Below are 25,633 nucleotides of genomic sequence, written 5' to 3'. Positions count from 1 at the left end.
CATTATTTTGTTGGAGACCGAAGTATGTAATTAGATTTGTCTTGTTCATTTCTGTAGTTTGAAGTATGGGGATGAGTTGGGATAGAGAAGGAGGACATTCACTATTTTACAGTATTAAAAGGAACATCCACAGCAAAATCTTTTATAATGACAAGTAGGATGTCTCTTAAATCTAAATAGAAATTAGTTCTACCACATAGGAATTCTAAAAAAATTTGCTCCTCCTTACTCTCCTTCAACTTCTCAGGAATTCTGCCAGTTAGTGTGCACTGATCTTAGTAACTGAAGGTTTGTTTTACTTTTAAACATCATAGTTCATAAGTGTTTTAATTTTTTTGACTTATGGAATTGAGTTTCTTTCCTGGATTAGCTGGCAGAATTCTTGAAAATCTGAAGGACCAGGAGGAGCAAAAAATAGTTTAAAAAACAAAAATAAAAACCTATGCGTTCAACTCACCCAGTTCCTGTCTTAAACCCAGAACTATGACATATATTGTAAGGACATCCAAGAGTGATGATTCCATAAAATAGAAGAGCTATTAACTGAAGAAATGTTAGCAAAACCTATAAAGAGGGTTTGACTTGTAAGAGAGACTAAAAATAGGCCCTTAGTAGGGGAAAGTATGTTTTTCTTTAGACGTAATGTTTTTCTTCAGACTCAGCTCACACAGATGCATATTAGAAGACTTGATTTATTCACAGACTGATTTTCGGGTTTTTGGATTATTTAGTTTCCTTGATTATACACACAAACACACATTCACACACGTTTTTACTGGCTATCCATCTTTTAGACACACCACAGTTTATTTTTTACTTTTACAAAGGGCAGGAAGAGATTAACAAATGGAAAGATGAAACTCAGTCAGTCCTTCTCACTACTTGGAAATAAAGAAAAATTTAGCTAGATATTTTACTTTTTATTCTATTTTAGTGCCACTTTACTTAAAAAAAAAACCTGAAAGTTGGCTATAAGCAGATATCAAAATAATTGCCATGTGGCTTCATAATTTTCTAAATAGCTATTTGAATTCATGTAATCTGTGGATTTATGTACAAAGTTTTGCAAATAAATATTAGTTCAGAGATAATGTAGAATCAGCACATAATGTGTACTGTCATTGAAGATTTAGCTGAGTTCTTTTTTTTTTAATCATCATTTTTAAATGCTTTAATCTTTTCAACTTATGAAGTTAAGTTTCTTTTTTGAAACAGTTGGCAGGATTCTGAGAATCTGAAGGACAGTATGGAAAAGGAAATAATTTTTTAAATTACGCATTTTATTTCATATATGGGAATACTATTTCCAGACTAATAAGAGATGGCATTGAGACAGAAGAGGTTGGACATTAAAATCAATATTGTTGCCTCCTGGCTATTCTCTAGAATATATCACTAAGAAAATTTTGACAGGTGGTGGGCTGAATTTCCTATCTTCCATTCAACCAGCAAACCTTTTAAATAATGAGACCATTCAAGAACTTTTGGAACTTAAAATATAGAAGCTTATTCTGTTGTATCTGCCTAAAACCTGGGAAAATCTACTAGTAAGAGTAAAGTAGAATTTAATTTCTTGCTTAATAAAAACCGTGACTTTCCATCAAGCTCTACCTTGAAAAATCAGAACTTATTTTAGATGTTAGGAAATTTCCCAATGTAAATGTCTATAAAAAAGAGGCACAAAATACATCAGAATGTAGTTGAAGAAGCATTCAGAGGAGCAAAGAAAAAAATTAATCAGCTTTTAAGCCTAGATGACTTGCTTAGGAATTCCCTGCTGGTCCAGTGGTTAGAACTTGTGCTCACCGCCGAGGGTGTGGGTTCATTCAGTCCTTGCTTGAGGGGAGCTAAGGTCCCACAAGCCTTAAAACAAGGGCAAAAAACAAACAAAACAAAAGACTAGATGATAAATGTCAGCAGAAATAACAGAAAGGTAGAAAGCTGTTTTCTTTCATGAAGGACCCACTTAGCAGATTGGTTGTTAAAGTATGGGTTTTCCTGGACATTTAAGCTACATTAGTTATCTGAAATGGCTAAGAAGACCAGTTGATGAGACCCCTTACAACCTACTAAGAGTATTTTTTATGTTAGGCCATTGTCAACTAGGATGGAGGTTTCTTAAATAACTTTTAACAACTTAATATATTTTAAAAATGTTAGCATTTCAGAAAGCTACAACAGTACACTATAGTAGAAATACTTAAAGCAAACTAGAAATCTTACAGAATGGCACTTTGACATAGTTGCCTTTCTTAATTTCCCATCTCTGATTTGCTTCCCTTCTAAGCCTGATTCCCCTTTATTTATACATAATCCCCCCACCTTTTAAAATTGGTATCTTATTTCTTACACAAAACAGTCATAATTCTTCCAAGCTTAGGTGGTAAGTTGACAGAAGAAAGAATTACCACCTAAGAAGCTAAAGTTAGTGGCATCTTCAATTCTGAAGTTGTGAGTACACTCCTAGGCTTTAGCAGTAGTGCCTGTGACAGTTCTTTTCCTTGCACTCACATTTGTATAATATAACCCCCATCCCTATGTGTGCCATTAGTTCGTGTGAAGAAAGTGAACTCTACCATGTGGATTATTCTCAAAATTGGCATGAGAAAAAGCAATTGCAAGAGACTAATTATTTTCTTTTAGGTGGTTGAATACTAAGGAGAACTTCAGATTCTTTAATTGTTCATGAGATAACACTTCTGGTACGTTGCCTCTGCTTTTGAGTTTGCTTTTTAATTTTTAAGAGGGAGTTGATACAGTTTGAGAAAATATGACAAGTGATTATCCCCCTTCTTAGGTTGTCTAGGGTTCTTCACCCTTGGTCTTATCTGCATTTAATTGGCTCTTAAATGTATGGTCTGTCTTTGGCCATGGTGAAATGTGAATAATTTTGTTATCCAGCTTGTTTCATGTATGTATGAGGAATATCAGGGAGTAATAACAAAAATCTGAGATCCTTGGAAGAAACATGATATACCGCCTCTTTGTTGAAATAATGCAACTTGAGAACTAGTATATTTGATGAATTACAGCACTAATGGATAGCATAAAACTTGAACTCAGTCTGTCATTCTGCAGTAGGTTTCTTACTGCAGACTTTGGGTACAGAATAGTACCATAACTGATTTTTCTCATCATTGTAAAGTTAAGAGAAGGTATTTTGGAAGAGATCATATTTCCATCTTTCTCTTTGCTTGTCAGATCGGATAATACAGTAATTTACCATCGTGTCAGTGAAAAAATACATAAATAATCTAAAACAATAGGTTTTTAGTTGTTAAATTCAAAGACACACATTCAGTAACCCCTGTGAGAATCCTTAGACTTACTCCATGCCTGGGAAGCTCCTTCTATGCTTCTGTCTACTGTAAGCACCAGGAATTTGGGGGGACAAGTTTTTCCATGAAAGAAACAATCTTCTCATTGATAATCAGATTGAATTCACTTAGTACTTTCAGGGAGCCTTACTGTGTCTTCATAATATTAATTCTGCTAAATATTTTTAGGTAGAACACCAAGTAGTAAAGCTTTTAATAAGCCCCTCCTCATTTGTTATGGTGGGGGTCTAGTATGTGCATTTGTTGTTGTTGTTCAGCCTCTTAAGTCGTGTCAGACCCCATGAACTGCAGCACATCAGGCTCCTCTGTTCTTCACTGTCTCCCAGAGTTTGTTCAGATTCATGGTTATGCTGTCTAACATCTCATCATCTGCCACCCCTTCTCCTCCTGCCCTCAGTCTTTCCCAGCATCAGGATCTTTTCCAGTGAGTTGGCTTTTCACATCAGGTGGCCAGAGTATTGGAGCTTTAGCTTCAGCATCAGTCCTTCCAATGAATATTCAGGGTTGATTTCCTTTAGGATTGACTGATTTGATCTCCTGCAGTCCATGGGACTCTCAAGAGTCTTCTCCAACACCACAGTTTGAAAGCATCAATTCTTTGGTGCTCAGCCTTCTTTATGGTCCAATTCTCAAATCTGTAAATGACTGCTAGAAAAACTGTAGTGTTGACTATACAGACCTTTCTTGGCAAAGTGATGCCTCTGCTTTTTAATACACTGTCTAGATTTGTCCTAGCTTTACTTCCAAGGAGCAAGTGTCTTTTAATTTTGTATCTGCAGTCATTGTCTGCAGTGATTTTGGAGTCCAAGAAAATAAAATCAGTCACAGTTTTCACTTTTTCTCCATCTGTTTGCAATGAAGTGATGGGACTGTATGCCATGATCTTAGTTTTTTGAATGTTGAGTTTTAAGCCAGCTTTTTTACTCTGCTCTTTCACTCTCATCAGGAGGCTCTTTAGTTCCTCTTCACTTTCTGCCATTAGAGTGGCATGGAATTGTATCATGATAATTATATCTTCAGTTATTTAAGGAGCCACCATATAGCTTTCCATAGCAGTTGCATCATTTTACATTCCCACCAGCAATGTATGACTGTTCCAATTTCTCCACATCCTCACCAATACTTGTTTTCTCTCTTCCTTTCCTCCCTCCCACTTCCCTCTGTCCCTTCCTGCTTGCCTGCCTTTCTTCCTGCCATCCTCAGAGTTGCAAATATAATCAGAACTTTTAACCAAATTAATTATGAAAATACAGTATGTTCTTCAGGTTAAATTATTAACTAAAAACAATTAGACTGTGTTTCAAAGTTTGTTGAGATATGTGTTCAGTTATAAGGAAGACATAGATGTCCAACAGACACATAAAAAGGTGCTTAACATCACTAATCAGGAAAATGCAGCCCAAACCATAATGTGATACTACCTCACACCTGTAAGAATAGTTGCTATTAAAAAGACAAGAAATAACAAGTGTTGGCCAGGAAATATAGAACTATTCATCAGTTTGGCTTCTGGTTATGTATCCAAAGAAAGCAAAAACATTTACTTGAAAAGACACATGCACCCCCATGTTCACTGCAGCATGATTTACAATAGCCAAGATATAGAAACAACCTGAGTGTCTTCATATGGTGGAAGAATGGATAAAGAATGTGGTGTGCATTTATACAATGGAATATTATTCGGCCATAAAAAGAAGATCTTGCCATTTGTGGCACTGTAGATGGACCTTGAGAACATTATACTGAGTAAAATGAGTCAGAGAATGACAAACCGTATCATCTCACTTATATGTGGGATCTAAAACTTACAGAGGAAAAGAGCTCGTAGATACAGAGAACAGATTGATAGTTACCAAAGATGTTGGGTGGGAGGAGGGCCAAATGGGTAAAGGGGATCAAAAGGTACAAACTTCCAATTATAAAATAAATAAGTCCTAGGAACATAATGTATAGCTCGGTGACTCTAGGTAATAATACTGTATTGCTAAGAGAGTATATCTTAAAGTTCTTATCATAAGAAAAAAGTTTCCCTTAACTGTGTATGTTGATGGATATTAACTAGACTTTTTGTGATCAATTCACAGTATATACAAATATCAAATCATGCTACATACCTGAAACTACATAATATAATGTGTTATATGTGTGTGTCAATTATACCTCAGTTAAAAAAAAGAAAACCTTTTCAAGTCTGATTTGATACATGTGATAGTCAGACTCAGGTATTTCTATGTTGTCCTCATTGCAACAACTTTTGCCTGATTTTTGAAGCCAGTGAAAACAATATGTTTTCTAAGGTTTGCAAATATGTCAGTGATACCGTAAGTAGCATACTTTACCCACTAAAACTAGTGTTGGTCACTCAGTCGAGTCTGACTCTTTGCGACTCCTGAATTCTAGCTGGTCAGGCTCCTCTGTCCATGGAATTCTGCAGGCAACAATACTAGAATGGGAGCTATTCCTCCTCCAGGGCATCTTCCCATCCCAAGGATTAAACCCAGGTCTTCTGCGTTGCAGGCAGATTCTTGACCATCTGAGCCATCAGGGAAGCCCGCAAAATGTTCCTAAATGTGTGATATTTGAAATAATTCCAAGGAACTTGTGAGATGGTTCCTGATAGAATGAAATAGATGAGAATCTCAAGGGTTCCTCATATCCTTTATGAATCTTGCCTGAGTATAGTATTTAACTTCAGTTTTTTTCTTTGAAAATTTATAATCTTCTATCATAGGGTAGGTGCAAAAGAATGAGATCTTACCTCATTTACTAACAGTGGAATTAAGTAAATCTTAGGCTTTATTTGCATGAAAAAAATAGGAGAACTGTTAAATCACTAAATATTGTTGGTGGGAATTAAAGTTTATTTTCCCTATAATATTGAGAGGCACTTAAGCTCCAGTTCATTGAAGCAGGGTTTTTTTAATCTACTTGAGTTTGTTAGTGTAAGTAAAAAGACAGTATTAGCTGGTGAATAGACAAGATGTTAAATTATTGCTTTCCCATTTTGGCAAACTCATGATTTAGAATATAAATACAAAATGGGCATTTGTACCCCGGGAGGCCGACCTGTCCAGACTGCAAGTCAGACTACAGGTTTCTTGCCTTGGGCTTCTGGTTGAGTTTGGCTGTTGGGCAGCATAAGGCAGGAGACCAGAGGCAGGGAGGAGAGTGAGATAGGAGTATCTGTTCCCCTAGTCTTTCCCTGAAGGGTCACTGTGGGCTTACTGTGTCCTCTGATTAAAGGACTGTTATCCTATGGCCATCTCCACACCAGATGAAACAAAGATGAAAGAGGCCTCTGTCTCCAGATTCCAGTAATTGCTGCTCCCTCCTTACCGTCTTTAAAACCTCCAGTAGCAATATACATGGCTATTCTTAGCCAGGGAGTACTGTGCTCTCTCTTGTGGTTTCCCTACTCCCTACCAGCACCTTCGAAAATAGTCCCTTCATTAAACTCTCTTCACATTTCCCAGTCTCAATGTGCTGTTTGTTTCCTGCTGAGATCCTGACTGAAATAGCTTCTGTATGTATTTTTAATCATTATCCCAACTGGTATGCCAGATAAACTCTAATAATACTTAGGCTAATTTGGGGGAGGTGATCGCGGAAAGTGTTTGCAGAACTACCCTTTGTTTTCATTGCGCTTCATTTCATCTAGCATGTTGTTAAACGGAAAAAAATAAAAGGTGTTAGATGATGTATAAGAAGTTAGTGATACCAATAGCTTATTTAAATATAGGTCCCAAAATGCTGTTTTAAGTATCCCCTCATGGGATGGGATGGGGAGGGAGGTGGGAGGGGGGTTCAGGATGGGGAATACATGTACACCCATGGCTGATTCATGTCAGTGTATGGCAGAAACCACTACAATATTGTAATTAGCCTCCAATTAAAATAAAAAGAAAAAATAATAAAATTAAGTATCCCCTCTTAAGAATCTGCTGCCAGTGCAGGAGATGTAAGAGATATGGGTTTGATCCCTGGGTCAGGAAGATCCCCTGGAGAAGGAAATGGCACCCGACTCCAGTATTCTTGCCTGGGAAATCCCATGGACAGAGGATCCTGGTGGCCTACAGTCCATAGGGTCTCAAAGAGTCAAACACAACTGAGCGTTTAAGCACCTTTCCTTAAAAGAGATTGGTGGTTGGATTCTTTGCTAAGATTACTGATGTTCTTTGTATCATCTCAGTGCTCATTAATGTGTCTTTGAGAGAGAGTACAGTTGACCCTTGGATAATATGGGGGTTAAAGGTGCTGACTGCAGCCATGAAATTAAAAGACGCTTACTCCTTGGAAGAAAAGTTATGACCAACCTAGATAGCATATTGAAAAGCAGAGACATTACTTTGCCAACAAAGGTCCATCTAGTCAAGGCTATGGTTTTTCCAGTGGTCATGTATGGATGTGAGAGTTGGACTGTGAAGAAGGCTGAGCGCTGAAGAATTGATGCTTTTGAACTGTGGTGTTGGAGAAGACTCTTGAGAGTCCCTTGGACTGCAAGGAGATCCAACCAGTCCATTCTGAAGGAGATCAGCCCTGGGATTTCTTTGGAAGGAATGATGCTAAAGCTGAAACTCCAGTACTTTGGCCACCTCATGTGAAGACTTGACTCACTGGAAAAGATTCTGATGCTGGGAGGGATTGGGGGCAGGAGGAGAAGGGGACGACAGAGGATGAGATGGCTGGATGGCATCACTGACTCGATGGACGTGAGTCTGAGTGAACTCCGCGGGAGTTGGTGATGGACAGGGAGGCCTGGCGTGCTGCCATTCATGGGGTCGCAAAGAGTTGGACACGACTGCGCGACTGAACTGAACTGAACTGAAAGGTGCTGACCCCTGAGTGCAGTGGGAGATACTTCCAGTTGGGCCTCAGTGTCCACAGTTCTGCATCCCTGGATTCAACCAACTGCAGGTTGTGTATGCTGTAATACTTACCATTGAAAAATATCTGTGTATAAGTAGACCTGGGCAGTGTTCAAAGGTCAGCTGTACTTAACAGCAGTCAAGTTATATCATCTGGATAACCTAAAGCAATTCTGAAAAGGTTGAGCAATAGTATTTTGGCTGTGTAAAATTTTCATCTGTGTATACTATGTTTCTTTGCAGTTAATAAAGATAATTCAGTGTTAACAGTATTAGGTCATTATCTAGAAAATTCAGGCTTTAAGTATTGAGTTTGTGTAAATGTAATCTGATTTTTCCTTGGGGTAACAATGATGAAACTGCCAGTATTACAGAGGTTAAAAGTTAATTCACAATTCAGTGGTAATTGGCAAGTGTACTTTCTCTTGGAATGACACAGGCTCTATTCATATCCTCTTTTCTACTTTTAGAAACAAAATACTATTATCATTCTAACGTATAAATTATCAATCTTCTGTAGCACTAGGAGGTATTATATAAAACACAGGATAAAGATTGAGCTATAAAAGAGGCTTTAATTAAAACACATCTGTAATAATACTAAAAGAATTTGGAAAGTGTACTAAAATATTACTGTATTTTTTTTAAATTTTATTTTATTTTTAAACTTTACAATATTGTATTAGTTTTGCCAAATATCGAAATGAATCCACCACAGGTATACCTGTGTTCCCCATCCTGAACCCTCCTCCCTCCTCCCTCCCCATACCCTCCCTCTGGGTCCTCCCAGTGCACCAGCGCCAAGCATCCAGTATCGTGCATCGAACCTGGACTGGCGACTCGTTTCTACTCCCATCTTACTCTGTTCAGACTGCTCTAACAAAATACCACAGACTGAGTAGCTTATAAACAATAGAAATTTACTTGTTACAGTTCTAGAGGCTGGAAATCTGAGATCAGAGTGCCAACATGGTCTAGCTAGGGCCTTCTGGGTTGCAGACTTCTCGTTGTGTCCTCACGTGGTGGCAGAGGTCTCTATGGAATCTTTTTAATAAGAGCACTGATCCCATTCATGAGAACTCTGCTCTTGAAGGCCTCACCTACTAATACCATCACTTTAGGATTTCAGCGTTGAATTTGGAGGTGAAAATGCAAATATTCAGACTATAGCAACCCCTCTTCTCAAATTTTCCCCTTTTTCTTGCTTTGTTGAAATTTGAACCCCCAAAGTACTCTCAACTATGGTAGGTTGGATCTGCAATGTTGATACCATTTGAGAGTAAAAATCTCAGGCCACACATCAGACACTTGAATCAGAACCTGCTATTTAACTTGAGATTCCCCCAATGACAAGTATACACATCAGAATTTGAGAAGCACTCTAGCTATTTCCTAGGATCACATCTCATTAGAGTAAAACAAAGTTATCAAGTGTAAAAGCTGAGGTAATTTGTTGATCACATAGTCATGGGTAAAGAAACTGATTAAATTCACAGATAGCCTTTTCTTTTTAAGTACAAACTCTTTTCTATAATTTCTTACATTGAACTGAGTTTTCCCATTTATGCTATTAATATAAACACTGGTACATTGCTTTATCATATATTGGGAACACAAGCAAATATATTTATGAAATTCATAGTCCTAAGAATGTGACGTGTGTGTGTTGCAGTCTAAAAGATGGAAAGTACTTTTATGTGTTGTTATTATTAATGTTACAGAAGCTCTCATTCTCACATATTCAGATTTGTTAGTGTTAAATTTTACCTTGAGGTATTTACTTACAGTATTTTTAGAGGGCCTTTTATATTAGGATAGTTAAAGATATCAAGGATTACTGTACAGTCTAATATAATTGATTTCAATATTTTTCTCAAGCTGTGATAATTTCTACTAAAATCCAATTTAATTTCACAATTTGAATGCAAAGGTAGTTATCAGTTATATAATAGAATTTGCAAAATAACAACTAAGTTCTATTTAGTTATTAGCTGTTTATGAGAGAAAAGCAGCTAGTATTGGCCCTTAAATTTTGCAGGCTGTTATGTTAGTTTTGGATCCTGAATATATTTTTTCCTTCTCATTCTTTCAGATTCATCAGGATTCATTTTTGATTTGCAGTCCAAAACTGTACTGGCCCAAGGAGGAGCTTTTGAAAACATGAAAGAAAAGGTATGTCTAGTTACTGTGGATAGGAAACTTGAATGTCTTGTTAAAATTTAGGTACTAATAAAATCATTGGCTACAAACTCATTAAGAAAGTGAAAATTAAGAACAAAACTGTATGAATGCCACTGTATATCAGGGAGTAACTACCATGAAGGTTTTGAGGAATCAGAGCCTGTAAGTATGAACAATTTTCTTTACATGCATCCGTATACATATATTTATTCTAAATTCTCTTGGACATCTTAATTAATACAACAGTATGTATATGGCTAAGTGTATATCTAATTTGCTAACATTCTTTAAGGAATAGTCTTGAGTAGGATCGTCCCATTCACTTGAAGAGGATTTTTAAGACCAGGAGACTTTAGAGCAAGAAGAGTTTTCTAAGTAAGGTATCTTTGGAAGGGAACCCGGTTGTCTTTAATAATATAACCCTTAATGAGCTATATTGAGAAAAAACATAGAACAAAAGCTTTACATGTGTTCTTCATCTCATTTAAAAAGTTAATCATTGATTCTGGAGTCATAGATACATATTGGTTCAATAATATAAACAATGTTGCATTTTCAGTTATGAGAATTTTACCTTTATCATTAAATCTGTAAGTTTTGCCTAAAGCCCATTTTCTAGTGATCATGGTAATTTTTTGCTCATCTCAAAAATGTATATTATAAATTCACGCTCTTTGAATTATAGATTATATACCGTCCCACTTGTATAGTTTTATACTTTATCATTGTTCAATTAAGCCTGAAACAAAAATGTATAGAATGACATGAAAGCAAGTATACTAAAAAACACTTAGGTCCTAATACAGATTCTGCTAATAACTTGAACAAGATACTTTGCTTCTCTTCATCTGTAAAAGGGCTTCCTTTTCAAGCAATATGGCAGACTAGATATCCTGAAAATATTTCTAATGTAAAATGCTTAAAAATACAGAATGAAAATGATATACATCATTTCCAGTGCATAGCCAAGGAATTCCCTGGTGGTCCAGTGGTTAGGACTCCATTTTCATTGCCAAGGGCCCAGATTTAACTCGTGATCTGGGAACTAAGAATCCTGCAGGCTACATGGTGTGGCCAAAAAAGAAAAAAAGCATAGCTGAACACAAGAAGGGAAATCCCTAGGGCCAAAAATACAGGAGAAACTAAAAAGCTGAGTGGTAAGCCTGAACTAGCTAACTCTGATATGTTTTGCCAGTCTCAGTAACAAATGTGTTTTTACCACACAGGCCCCACATTTAGCACAAAGCTTGTCCTGGGTTAAAAATTGGAACTGAGATCTTATATAAGGTTGAGATCCTGAAAATGTTTCATCTTCAGGGAAAGGTAAACTAGAACAAATCTTCCCACTGACTTTGAACACAGTATTAATATTCTTACTGGAAATGTTCAGAGGAATGTAGTGAAAATGAATTCAACTTTTTTCATTTGTAGTAATATTATATTCTACAATTATTTTATGAATATTATAGAATAAAGCAAATCAAGAAATATGTTAATGTTTTTAAGAGCTAAAAAACTTTCAGTTTAGAGAAGAGAAATACATGTTTAAAAACCATTTTATAAAAAGTCTTTTGGGAATTCTCTAGGTCCACTGGTTAGGACTCCGTGCTTCCACTACAGAAGGCATAGGTTCAGTCCTACATGCTGCATGGTGTGGCAAAAAAAAAAAAAAAAAAAGTCTTTTAATAGTATATTTAAACTGATGGTGTCAGTATAAATTTATGTTGTAAAAACCAAAATTTCCTAGTTCTGTCCACTGAAAGGACCTAGAAATAATCACATCCTAGTATTAGGTTGGTGCAAATGTAATTGTGGTTTCAGACCATGAATTTTAAATCATTACAACTAGGCTCAAATGCATCTTTAGTCAAAATAGGAACCATTACAATCAACACATTTTTGCCAACAAGAAGTAAGCTTGTTTATTTTTATAATGTAAAAATCCATGATTCAGGAGTCGATGAACTGTTGGAAAGGGTTTTCTGCCTCTTGCTTGTTATGGAAGCATTTTCTCTGCAAAAAGTTGTCAAGATGCTTGAAAAAGTGGTAGTTGTTTGGCAAGAGGTCAAGTGAATATGGCGGATGAGGCAAAACTCCATAGCCCAATTCATTTAACTTTTGAAGCAAATGTCGGCTGTGCGAGGTGCATTCGGGTGTTGTCATGGAGAAGAATTGGGCCCTTTATGTTGACCAATGCAGGCTGCAGGCATTGCAGTTTTCAGTGCATCTCATTGATTTGCTGAGCATACTTCTTATATGAAATGATTTCACCAGGATTCCGAAAGCTGTAGTGAATTAGATGAGCAGCAGATCACCAAACAGTGACTATGACCTTTTTTTGGTGCAAGTTTGGATTTGGTGCAAGTTTGGATTTGGTGCAAGTTTGGTCCAAAGCGCTTTGGACCTTCTTGGGGGTTCCTAGGTGATGCCAGTGATAAAGACCTTGCCTGTCAATACAAGAGAAAACGTAAGAGATGCAGGTTCGATCCCGGGGTTTGGAAGATCCCCTGGAGGAGGAAATGGCAACCCACTCCAATATTCTTGCCTGGAGAATCCCATGGACAGAGGAGCCTGGCAGTCTACAGTCCATGGGGTCGCAAAGAGTTGGGCATAACTGAGCGACTAACACTTTCACTTTCACTTTCTTTGACTTTGAGAAGTGCTTTGGAGTTTCTTCACTATCCAGCCACTGAGCTGATCATCGCCGGGAGTTGTATAAAATCCACTTTCTGTCGCACATCACGATCCATTCGAGAAATGGTTTGTTGTTACACAATAAAAGAGGATGACACTTCAACTCAATGGTTTTTTTGATTTGCTATCAGTTCATGAGGTACCCACTTACTGAGCTTCTTCACCTTTCCAGTTTGCTTCTAATGCAAAATGACGATAGAATGGTTGGTATTGAGTTCTTCAGCAACTTCTCGTGTAGTTGAAAGAGAATCGGCTTTGACGATCCTCTCATTTGGTCCTTGTCAATTTGTAGTTGCTGGCCACTGTGCTCCTCATCTTCAAGGCTCTCCTCTCCTTTACAAAACTTCTTGAAGCACCACTGCACTGTACGTTCGTTAGCAGTTTCTGGGCTAATGCATTGATGATGTTCAAATTGTTTCCACTGCTTTATGACCCATTTTTAACTCAAATAAGAAAATTGCTTGAATTTGCTTTTTGTCTAACATAATTTCCCTAGTCTAAAATAAATATAGAATAAACAGCAAGTAATGTCATTAGCAAAAAAAAAAAAAAAAGTGAGAAATGTGCATTAAAATGATATATAACATAACCACATTTATTTGAGAACGTATTCCAATATCAAACGGCAAAGCTCAGCAGTGCAAGACCACAATTACTTTTCAGTTCAGTTCAGTTGCTCAGTCATGTCCGACTCTTTGCGACCCCATGAATCTCAGCATGCCAGGCCTCCCTGTCCATCACCAACTCCTGCAAAGTTCACTCAGACTCACGTCCATCGAGTCAGTGATGCCATCCAGCCATCTCATCGTCTATCATCCCCTTCTCCTCCTGCCCCCAATCCCTCCCAGCATCAGAATCTTTTCCAATGAGTCAACTCTTCGCATGAGGTGGCCAAAGTACTGGAGTTTCAACTTTAGCATCATTCCTTCCAAAGAAATCCCAGGGCTGATCTCCTTCAGAATGGACTGGTTTGATCTCCTTGCAGTCCAAGGGACTCTCAAGAGTCTTCTCCAACACCACAGTTCAAAAGCATCAATTCTTCAGCGCTCAGCTTTCTTCACAGTCCAACTCTCACATCCATACATGACCACTGGAAAAACCATAGCCTTGACTAGATGGACCTTTGTCAGCAAAGTAATGTCTCTGCTTTTCAATATGCTATCTAGGTTGGTCATAACTTTTCTTCCAAGGAGTAAGCATACACCAACCTAATAGCAATAAACACACCTAGCTCTTAGATCTTGGTTTCTAACTACCACTCCCTACCAAAAAAAAAAAAAATGGGTCTTCTTGAAGAAATAACCAATTTCACATTGTCCAGCAAGACAAGAAATGAAGATTATAAAGAATAAAAAGGAAGGGAGAAAAAAACTGCTGTTATTATAGATAATAGAATTGCCTACATAGAATAACCAAGAAAGCAACAAATTATTAGGAATAATGAAGTCATCAAAATAGTTGGATATAAATTGACATACAAAAATGAAAAGAGAATATGCAGTTATTGTAAAGTGTATATTTTTAACCTCAAAAGATACAAAATACCTTAGGAATAACTGACAAAGTTGGCATGCTCGTTTTGAAGGGAAATTTGGCATTTCTAATGAATTTTTAGATTCACTACTGTTCACAGTTTTGCCAAGAGAATGTACTGGTCATAGCAAACACCCTTTTCCAACAACACAAGAGAAGACTCTACACATGGACATCACCAGATGGTCAGTACTGAAATCAGATTGATTATATTCTTAGCAGCCAAAGATGAAGAAGCTCTATAAAGTCAGCAAAAACAAGTCCGGGAGCTGACTGTGGCTCAGTTCATGAACTCCTTATTGCCAAATTCAGACTTAAATTGAAGAAAATAGGGAAAACCACTAGACCATTCAGGTATGACCTAAATCAAATCCCTTACGATTATACAGCAGAAGTGAGAAATAGATTCAAGGGATTAGATCTGATAGACGGAGGGCCTGAAGAATTATGGATAGAGGTTCGTGATATTGTATAGGAGGCAGTGATCAAGACCATCTCCAAGAAAGAGAAATGCAAAAAGGCAAGATGGTTGTCTGAGGAGGCCTTACAAATAGCTGTGAAAAGAAGAGAAGCGAAATCAAAGGAGAAGAGGAAAGATATATCCATTTGAATGCAGACTGCTAAAGAAAAGCAAGGAGAGAAAAGACAGCCTTCCTCAGTGATCAATGCAAAGAAATAGAGGAAAACCATAGAATCGGAAAGACTAGAGATCTCTTCAAGAAAATGATACCAAGGGAACATTTCTTGCAAAGATGGGCATAATAAAGGACAGAAATGGTATGGATCTAACAGAAGGAGAAAATATTAAGAAGAGGTGGCAAGAATACACTGAAGAACTATATGAAAAAGACTTCATGACCCAGATAATCACGATGGTATAATCACTCACCTAGAGCCAGACATCCTGAAATGCGAAATCAAGTGATCCTTAGGAAGCATCACTACAAACAAAGCTAGTGGAAGTAATGAAATTCCAATTGAGCTATTTCAAATCTTGAAAGATGATGCTGTGAAAGTGCTGCACTCAATATGCCAGCAATTTTAGAAAACTCAGCAGTGCAGTGGCCACAGGACTGGAAAAGGTCAGTTTTCATTTCAATCCCAAAGAAAGGCAATGCCAAAGAATGCTCAAAGTACCACACAATTGCACTCATCTCACACGCTAGCAAAGTAATGCTCAAAATTCTCCAAGCCAGGCTTCAACAGTACGTGAACCATGAACTTCCAGATGTTCAAGGTGGATTTAGAAAAGGCAGAGGAACCAGAGGTCAAATTGCCAACATCCTTTGGATCATCGAAAAAGCAAGAGAGTTCCAGAAAAACATCTACTTCTGCTTTATTGACTATGCCAAAGCCTTTGACCGTGTGGATCACAACAAATTCTGGAAAATTCTGAAAGAGATAGGAATATCAGACCACCTGACCTGCCTCTTGAGAAAGCTGTGTGCAGGTCAGGAAGCAACAGTTAGAATTGGACATGGAACAACAGACTGGTTCCAGATCGGGGAAAGAGTACGTCAAGACTGTATATTGTCACCCTGCTTATTTAACTTATATGCAGAGTACATCATGAGAAATGCTGGGCTGGAAGAAGCACAAGCTGGAATCAAGATTTCCAGGAGAAGTATCAATAACCTCAGATACACAGATGACACCACCCTTATGGCAGAAAGGGAAGAACTAAAGAGCCTCTTGATGAAAGTGAAAGAGGAGAGTTGAAAACTTGGCTTTAAACTCAACATTCAGAAAACTAGGATCATGGCATCTGGTCCCATCACTTCATGGCAAATAGATGGGGAAACAATGGAAACAGTGATAGACTTTATTTTGGGGGGGCTCCAAAATCACTGCAGATGGTGACTGAAGCCATGAAATTAAAAGACGCTTGCTCCTTGGAAGAAAAGTTATGACCAACCTAGATAGCATACTAAAAAAGCAGAGACGTTACTTTGCTGGCAAAGGTCCATCTAGTCAAGGCTGTGGTTTTTCCAGTGTCATGTCTGGATGTGAGCGTTGGACTATAAAGAAAACTGAGTGCCAAAGAATTGATGCTTTTGAACTGTGGTGTTGGAGAAGACTCTTGAGAGTCTCTTGGACTGCAAGGAGATCCAACCAGTCCATCCTAAAGGAAATCAGTCCTGAATATTCATTGGAAAGACTGATGCTGAAGCTGAAACTCCAATATTTGGCCACCTGATGCGAAGAACTGTCTCATTTGAAAAGACTCTGATTCTGGGAAAGATTGAAGGCGGGAGGAGAAGGGATTGACAGAGGATGAGATGGTTGGATGGCATCACTGACTCAATGGACTTAAGTTTGAGTAAACTCCAGGAGTTGGTGATGGACAGGGAGGCCTGGCGTGCTGCAGTCCATTGGGTTACAAAGAGCTGGATATGACTGAGCAACTGAACTGAACTGAACTGTTCATAAATTCTACTAGTGATTATATATACAATAGAGACATCCTCTCACTGTTCACTGAAGACTTGTTTTCTTTTTTTTAACAATTTGGTAAGCATTGTCATAAGCATTCAGTAAATAAGCATAAGCGTAGGAATATTTACTATGGTATTTTTCATAGTAGCCAAACACTGGAAAGAATGTAAATGTCTGTCAACAGAAAAATGATTAAATTGGCTATATTCACACAATGGAAATGCTATTTAGCAGTTAAAATAAATTACTGATAAATAATAATGAGATGCATTTATCAACATGAAAAATCTAAAAAACAATGTTATATGAAAAAGCAAATTAAAAATAGATATGTATGATATGACGTGTAATGCAAACAATAATATGTCTTACCCTTGGATACAGACATACATCATAAAAGTATAAAAACAAATATCAAAATAACACCAAATTCAAGGTAGAAATCTCTGTGGAGAGGAGGGAAAAGGGGTTTATGAAAAGTTTCATGGGCACTTCAATTGCATGTATTTTATTTTATTAAACTGGCTATCATAGTGTTCATTATGTTTTATACACCTGAAATAATTTATAATAATTTAAATGATATCTGTAGCATTATTATCAGAGAAGGCAATGGCACCCCACTCCAGTACTCTTGCCTGGAGAATCCCAGGGACGGAGGAGCCTAGTGGGCTGCCGTCTATGGGGTCGCACAGAGTCGGACATGACTGAAGCGACTTAGCAGCAGCAGCATAGCATTATTATACAATTAAATGATATGAAATAAATGTTTAAAAAATGCTATACAAAAATCTAAGTTATTATTGTTTTTTTATTCTGGTGGTTTGTTAAACTTTGCTCCTTTCTCTATAATATGCTAAAAATGAGGAAATGTTGATGCTAAATTAATACCTGATACCTGAATTAAACCACCCTGAAATAAGATCTGGCACAAATCTTCTGTTTCTGCAAATGTTCTGCTTTTTCTAAGTTTTAAAGTTAATTTTTTATGTGCTGGCATCATTCACCTATTACTCATCCCAGTGAGATGGTTGTATGTACTCTCACTGATACTAAAGTGATGTGATACACCTTGTTAAAGATGAAATGGTACCCTTACTGTTATTCTCTGTAATAGACCTCAGTTTCCAACTGATCTACTCATATTAGAATTAAATGACCTTATCTTCTTTTTCAGATAAATGCAGTGCGTGCAATAGTTCCCAATAAGAGTAACAATGAAATTATCCTGGTTTTGCAACACTTTGATAATTGTGTGGACAAAACAGTACAAGCATTCATGGAAGGTAACCCTAGCTCAATATTTTTATAAGTTCATATTTGTTCAACTAGAAGTTGCTTCAGATTTCTATAACATTTATTCGGCAGTCTGGTATTTTATAGATGATATAGCAGACCCTGTGCCATTTTTAAAGATATCTTTTAAAGCTCCTTATTTCAGCCCTAGAAGTAATTCATTCATAAGCTATATGATACCTGGAATAAGAGACAAGCAAAGAAGATTCCATCATTTTATTCAGAACATTTTCTAATGACAGTTAAGAAATTAGGTAGCCAGTGGTATAAGGGACTTGACTGGAGTTGGGTTGAATAAGAATTTAAGAAGCAATGATAGAGCAGTGGTCTGGTGGCTCAGCTACAGATGGCAGATTTAGGGACTCAGTATTCTTTTTCAGGCTCTGACAAGTGATTTAAATATATGGGTTTGAGTTTCCTTATCTACCATACAAAAAATGGTATGCTTAGTCAAACCTTCTGATTTTACAGAGTTGAGGAGCATTTTACAAAATTCTTTCCACATAACTTGTTTGGGAAAAACTGTCTGAAGTTGTCTCTTTCATTGAACAGTGACAGTGATATCAAAATAGATCTCCCTCTTTCTACTTTTCTGAATTTGCCAGTACACAATAAACAGGTCCAAATACTGTAAGTTGTTTCTTTACCATCATATTTTTGTTTATAATGTTAGTGTTTGGGTTTAGGGTGGCAGACAGTTCTCTGTGAAACAATGTAACCAGATTGTGTGTAATCTGGAGGAGAGGGGACGCCATACTTGGGCTGAAACCAGTACTTGGGCTGAAACCAGTCATCTTTGTATTTGGTCAAAGCTACATAGATAAAAAGAAGCTTCAAAATGGTCAGGCTACATTAGTCTCTTCCTGGAAGAACTTACTGAAGAAATTAAATGGAGAAGGGAGATCTAAATGGGCAGGTATTCTAAAAGGTAAGCATGATATGATTATCTCATTACATTAGCTTAGACACCTGAACCATCACTTTTCCTATTGGGAGAGGGAGACTTTCCAGCAGTTACAAAATTCAGGGACACTAATTTCTGCTTTAGCATACTTGTGCTGGGAGAAAAATATCTGTGATTGGTTTCTCTTACAGGTAGTGCCAGTGAAGTACTCAAAGAATGGACAGTAACAGGCAAGAAAAAGGTAAAAATGAATTAAATTTAAAAGTGTGATATCAGTATTTGTATTATAAAAAAATTAAGCTCTGCAGAAATATTGAAAGATTTACATACGCATCTTCAGTTTACCTGGCTAAGAAAAGTTTTCTTCCAGGACATTGTAACACTGCTCTGTACATACAGTACCACAGTCTCCTCCGTGTGATTTCAGGCAGGAAGCAGAATTACTCTGCCATCGCAGTTTCAGAGAATGTATTAATATTAGGCAGGGATGAAACGAGATCATGTCAAGGACAGCAGAGCTCCTCTAGAGAAAGTGATCCATTCCAGTGGTTTTCAAATCATTCATATTATACATCAGTTAAAATAGTTCAGATTTTTAAGTCAGACCACTTGTGTTGTAATCTCTGGTATTAATCAGCTTTAGCTTAAAGCCTAAAGAGAGGCTTTGCTACTGTTAGCTATGCAGAGGGGTCTGATGGTCTAGTTCAGGGAGATATTAGAAGATAATAGAAGGCACTTGGACTGTGGAATCAGTCAAAACTGGATTTATATCCTATTCTACTACTTACTGGTTTTATTTCCTGGGAATATTGTTTAACCCCTAGTGAGTCTTAGTTTGCTTGTCTCTAAAATAGGAAAATAATACTGACAACTGAAAGTATTTCAGTTCAGTTTAGTCGCTCAGTTGTGTCCAACTCTTTGCAACCCCATGGGCTGCAACACTCCAGGCTTCCCTGTCCATCACCAACTCCCAGAGCTTACTCAGACTCATATCCGTCAAGTCAGTGATGCCATCCAACTGTCTCATCCTCTGTTGTCCCCTTCTCCTCCCGCCTTTAATCTTTCCCAGCATCAGGGTCTTTTCAAATGAGTCAGTTCTTCGCATCAGGTGGCCAGATATTGGAGTTTCAGCTTCAGCATCAGTCCTTCCAATGAATATTCAGGACTGATTTCCTTCAGGATGGACTGGTTGGATCTCCTTGCAGTCCAAGGGACTCTCAAGAGTCTTTTCCAACACCACAGTTCAAAAGCATCAATTCTTTGCCCTTCAGCTTTCTTTATAGTCTAACTCTCACATCCATACATGGCTACTGAAAAAAACCATGGTTTTGACTAGATGGATCTTTTTTGGCAATGTCTCCTCAAGTATTTAATACAATATCTAACATATCAGTTCTCCTTATGCACTTGAAACCAAAAATGCTTTCCCCAAAGGATACTAGCTAACCTCATCATGCTTCCCATAGCTCTTTACTCTAAATCTGGTTCTTTTAGAAAGTGCTTGAAGTGTGAATTTGAATCAAGTATCTCTATGAAATCTCTTTCGGGTCTATTTAGGTTAGTGCTGGAGTTCTGGAATGCTTTCTTAATGACTCCGAATCACTTCATTAGGATTTCTGCTAAGTCTTAATTAAACCAGACTTGGGGAAAAAAAAAAAAAAAAAAAACGGGCTTGGCTCCATTGACCCTTGAGAACTTTTTCTAAGAACTTAATACTACCACAGATTCCCCTGAAGCTCTCCATACCTGTAGCTTTGAATATTTGCTTAACTTCTTTCCATTGCTTTCACCAAACCTAAGTAACTGTGCATATTCTGATTTATTAATTTACTGGACAAGGATAATAGGTTATTAGTAATGTAATATGTACACAAAGCTGGGGAAGTATGTGTTGGAGATACATCAGTTTCTTAAAATTTGGAGAAAGAAAAATGGCTTCAGTTTGGCAATCCCAAATACCCAAATCACATCTAGTTAACTGTTGGGATTAGTTCAATAGGATATGATCATGAACGATTACTGGGGATAGGTATTACATGCATAGGACAGTGACATGAAAACTTAGCCAGCTCACATGGGAGAAAGTAATTAAGAAAAGGAGAAATGAGAATTGTGGAGAGGAAAAATCCCTTACCGGATATATGATTGCAAATAGTTTCTCACATTCTGTGGATTGTCTTCTTTCTCATTAAGTCCAGTTTGTCTGTTTTTCTTTACCGTGGTCTCTAAGAAATCCTTACCAAATCCAATGTCGTGAAGCTTTTGTCCTACATCATTTTCTTCTAAGTTTTGTTGATTTAGGTCTTACATTTAGGTTTGATCCATTTTGAGTTAATTTTTGTGCTATGTTTCAGGTTAAAGTCCAACTTTATTCTTTTGTATGTGGAGATTCCAGTTTTTCCAGCATTATTTGTTGAAAAGACTGTCCTTTCCCCATTGAATAGTTTTGGCAAAAATCACTTAAGCCATATATGTGAGAGTTTACTTCTGGGCTCTTTATTCTATTTCATTGTGTCTATGTTTGTCTTTTATAAGTTTTTTGGTCACTCTCGCATGGCTTGTGGGATCTTAGTTCCCTGACCATGGATCAAACCCCTGCTCTCCACAGTGGAGGCAGAATCTTAACCACTGGGCCACCAGGCAAGTCCCGTATACATCTGTCTTTACACTAGTACTACACTGTTTTGATTAGTGTAGCTTTGTAGTAAGTTTTGAAATTAGGTTGTATGAGTCTCCCTGTTTTGTTCCTCTTTTTCTTTAAAATTTTTATTGACATGTTGATTCACAGTGTTGTGTTAATTTCAGGGGTACAGCAGTGTGATTCAGTTATACACACACACATACATATACAGAAGTTTTTTTAGATTCTTTTCCATTGTACCAGCCAAGCCACAAGGGAAGCCCATTGTAGGTTATTAGAAGATATGATATAGTCCCCAACAGTAGGTCTTTGTTGATTATCTTTTCATATATAATAGTGTGTATATTTTAGTCCCAAACATACAATTTATCCCTCCCCTCCCAGCCCTGTTCCCTTTTGGTGACCATAAACTTGTTTTCTATGTCTGTGAGTCTATTTTTCTTTTGTAAATAAATTAATTTGTGTCCTTTTTTTTTTAGATTGCACGTATAAGTGATATCATACAATATTTGTCCTTCTCTGTCTGACTTATTTCATTTAGTATGACAATCAAGGTTGTTTTGGTCCCTTGAAGGTGCATATGAATTTTAAGATGGGTTTTTCTGTTTCTGCAAAAAATATCATTGGGATTTTGATAAGGATTGCGTTGAATCTGTAGATCACTTTGGGTAGTATTGGCATTTTAATATTAAATCTTATAATTCATAAATATATAATGTGTTTCTATTTAGTTATGTCATTATAAATTGAATTATTTTATAATTTACTTTTCAGATTGTTCAGGTATAGAAGTACAACTGGAGAAGGCAATGGCACCCCACTCCAGTACTCTTGCCTGGAAAATCCCATGGGCGGAAGAGCCTGGTGGGCTGCAATCCGTGGGGTTGCGAATAGTCGGACACGACTGAGTGACTTCACTTCCACTTTTCACTTTCATGCATTGGAGAAGGAAATGGCAACCCATTCCAGCGTTCTTGCCTGGAGAATCCCAGGGACAGGGGAGCCTGGTGGGCTGCCATCTATGGGGTCTCACAGAGTCGGACACGACTGAAGTGACTTAGTAGCAGCAGAAGTACAACTGATTTTTGTGTGTTGACTGTATCCTGCTGCGTTGCTGAATTGTTCTGTGTGTGTGTGTGTAATCTTTAAAGTTTTCTATATATAAGATCATATCTTTTGCAAACATGTTTTCCTTTTTCGTTTCCTGCTTGGATGCCTTTTATTTCTTTTTCTTTCTTAATTGCACGGCTACAACTTTCAGTACTGTGTTGAATAGAAATGGCAAAAGTGGGCATCCTTGCCTTGTTCCTGATCTTTGAGGAAAAGCTCTCCTCTTTGACCATTGTTCCCTGTGGGTTTTTCATATATGTCTTTTATTATGTTGAAGTAGTTTCCGTCTAGTCCTAGTTTTTTTTTTTTTTAGTGTTTTTATCATGAAAGGATATTTGAATTTTGTCCCATGTTTTTTCTGCATCAATTAAGATGATCATGTGGCTTTTTTCCCCTTCTTTCTGTTAATATGGTGTATTACATTGATCAGTTTTCTTAAGTTGAACCATTCTTGCATTCAGGGAATAAATCCTATTTGGTCATGATATATAATTATTTTCATATATTGCTAAATTTGGTTTGGTACTTTCTGTTGAGAATTTTTGCATCAGTGTTCATAAGGGATATTGCTGTGTAGTTTTCATCTAGTGTCTTTGTCTAAGTATCAGGGTAATGCTGACCTCATAGAGTGAGTTAGATATTGTTCCCTTCTCTTCAGCAGCTTTTTTTTTTTGAAAAGTTTGGCAAGAGTAAATGTTTGGTAGAATTCACTAGTGAAGCCAGGGCTTTTCTTTGTCAGGAGATTTTTGATTCATGATTCAGTCTCCTAACTAGTTAGATTTTCTATTTCTTCATGACAGTATTGGTAGGTTTTGTGTTTCTAGGAATTTGAACAATTTCATCTAGGTTATACAATTTGTTGGTATATGATTGTTCATAATATTCTCTTATAATCAATAGTAATGTGCCCACTTTCATTTCTTATTTTAATAATTTGAGTCTTCTCACTTTTTTCTTAGTCCATCTAGCTAAACTTTTGTCAACTTTGTTTTTATGAAGAACCAGCTTTTGGTTTTATTGTATTAGTCTTCTAAATCATGTAGAAAACAAAAAGTACAGTCACAAACCAGTGTTATAATAATACTAGCTTTTGTAACTGCACATGTATTTTACCTCGTCAAGTTCTTTATTTCTCTGTATGCCTTCAGATTACCATCTAGTGTTCCTTCACTTCATGTTACAGGCCTCCTGTGTTTCTGGCGGGGCAGGTCTGGTAGTCATGAACTCTCTCCTCTTTGTTTACCTAGGAATGTCTTAATTTATCCCTCAGTTTAGAAAGACAGTTTTGCTACATAGAGGATTCTTGGTTGATGGGTTGTTTTGTTTTGTTTTGTTTTCCTTTTAGCACTTTGAATATATCTGCCTACTGCCTTCTGGCCTCCTATGTTTCTGATGAGAAATCTGCTAATCTCATTGATGATCTCTTGTGTGTGATAAGTAACTTCTCTCTTGCTGCTTTCTAGATTCTTTCTTTATCTTTTGGAAGGTTGATTACAACGTGTTTCATCGTCTCTTGGAGGTTGTTAAGCTTCTTGGATGTTTATAGTCATGTCTTTCATCAAATTTGGGAAGTTTCCAGCCATCATTTCTTTATACATTCCTTCTTCCCTTTCCTCCTCTCCTTCTCCAGTTTATACAACGCATATGTTGGTTTGCTTGATGGAGCCCCACAGGTCCCTTAGGCTCTTCACTTTTCTTCAATCTTTTTTCTCTTCCTCAAACTCAATAATTTCAGTTGTGCTATCTTCAAACCCACTGGTTCTTTCTCCTGACTTCTCAGATCTCCCTTTGAATCCCGTCAGTGATTTTTTTTAAAAAAATATAAGTTACTGTACTTTTTAGCTCCAAAATTTCATTTTTTTATTTCTTTTTTAGATTTAGTTTCTTTTTCTCTTAATTAATATTTCCATTTTGTTTATACTTTGTTTGCTTGACCTTCCCCACATTTTCCTTTAGTTCTTTGAACATCTTTAAGGCAGCTTTTTTGTTTTCGTTTTTTGGGGGGGTGGGGTTTGGTTGTACTGAATCTTCGTTGCTGCATGGGCTTTCCTCTGGTTGCAGAAAGCAGGGACTACTCTGCTTTGTGCTCTTTTGTACTCTGCAGCTAGCAGGGACTAGCTGCATTGTGCAGGCTTCTCCTTGCAGTGGCTTCTCTTGTTGTCAAATATGGGCTCTAGGCACATGGGCTTCAGTAGTTGTTGCAGCATGTGGGCTCAGTAGTTGGCGGCTCCCAGGCTCTGGAGCACTGGCTCAGTAGTTGGGGTGTACAGGCTTAGTTGCTCCATAGCATGTGAGATCTGCCCGGACCAGAGATCATGTCTCCTATGTTGGCAGGTGGATTCTTTACCACTGAACCACCAGGGAAGCCCAAAAATGCACTAGGCATTTGAGTAAAAAAAAATCTTACTTATGGAAACGTATTAAGAATCCATGTTTACTTAATTAAAATTAATCTTTGGATGAAAAAAATAAAGCCTTTAATGTATCTCCCAACAAGTCTTTCTCAGGGAAAGTTTCTATTGATTTATTCTTTTCCTTTGTATTGGCCATACTTTCTTATTTTTTTGTGTTCTTTGTGATTTGCTGAAAGCTAGACATTAGAACCTAATAATTTGATAACTCTGGAAACCAGATT

The 25,633-nt window shown here is 37.2% G+C and overlaps 1 protein-coding gene across 2 annotated transcripts in view; it reads left to right on the top strand.

Moving 5' to 3' along the window:
* SPATS2 (spermatogenesis associated serine rich 2) overlaps positions 1-25,633 on the top strand; it is a 152,976-nt gene that overhangs the window by 101,813 nt on the left and 25,530 nt on the right. For both annotated transcript variants that reach the window (XM_019960651.2, XM_070789168.1), the window contains exons 3-5: positions 10,296-10,375; positions 18,225-18,333; positions 19,439-19,488. In XM_019960651.2, coding sequence (XP_019816210.2) covers positions 10,296-10,375; positions 18,225-18,333; positions 19,439-19,488 — 239 coding nt within the window. The remainder of the gene's footprint in view (positions 1-10,295; positions 10,376-18,224; positions 18,334-19,438; positions 19,489-25,633) is intronic.

This window comes from Bos indicus, chromosome 5, assembly GCF_029378745.1.
Source record: "Bos indicus isolate NIAB-ARS_2022 breed Sahiwal x Tharparkar chromosome 5, NIAB-ARS_B.indTharparkar_mat_pri_1.0, whole genome shotgun sequence".
In the NCBI taxonomy this organism is placed as follows: domain Eukaryota; kingdom Metazoa; phylum Chordata; class Mammalia; order Artiodactyla; family Bovidae; genus Bos; species Bos indicus.
The sequence above is the reverse complement of the archived record's forward strand: the minus strand, read 5'-3'. Positions and strand labels throughout refer to the sequence as shown.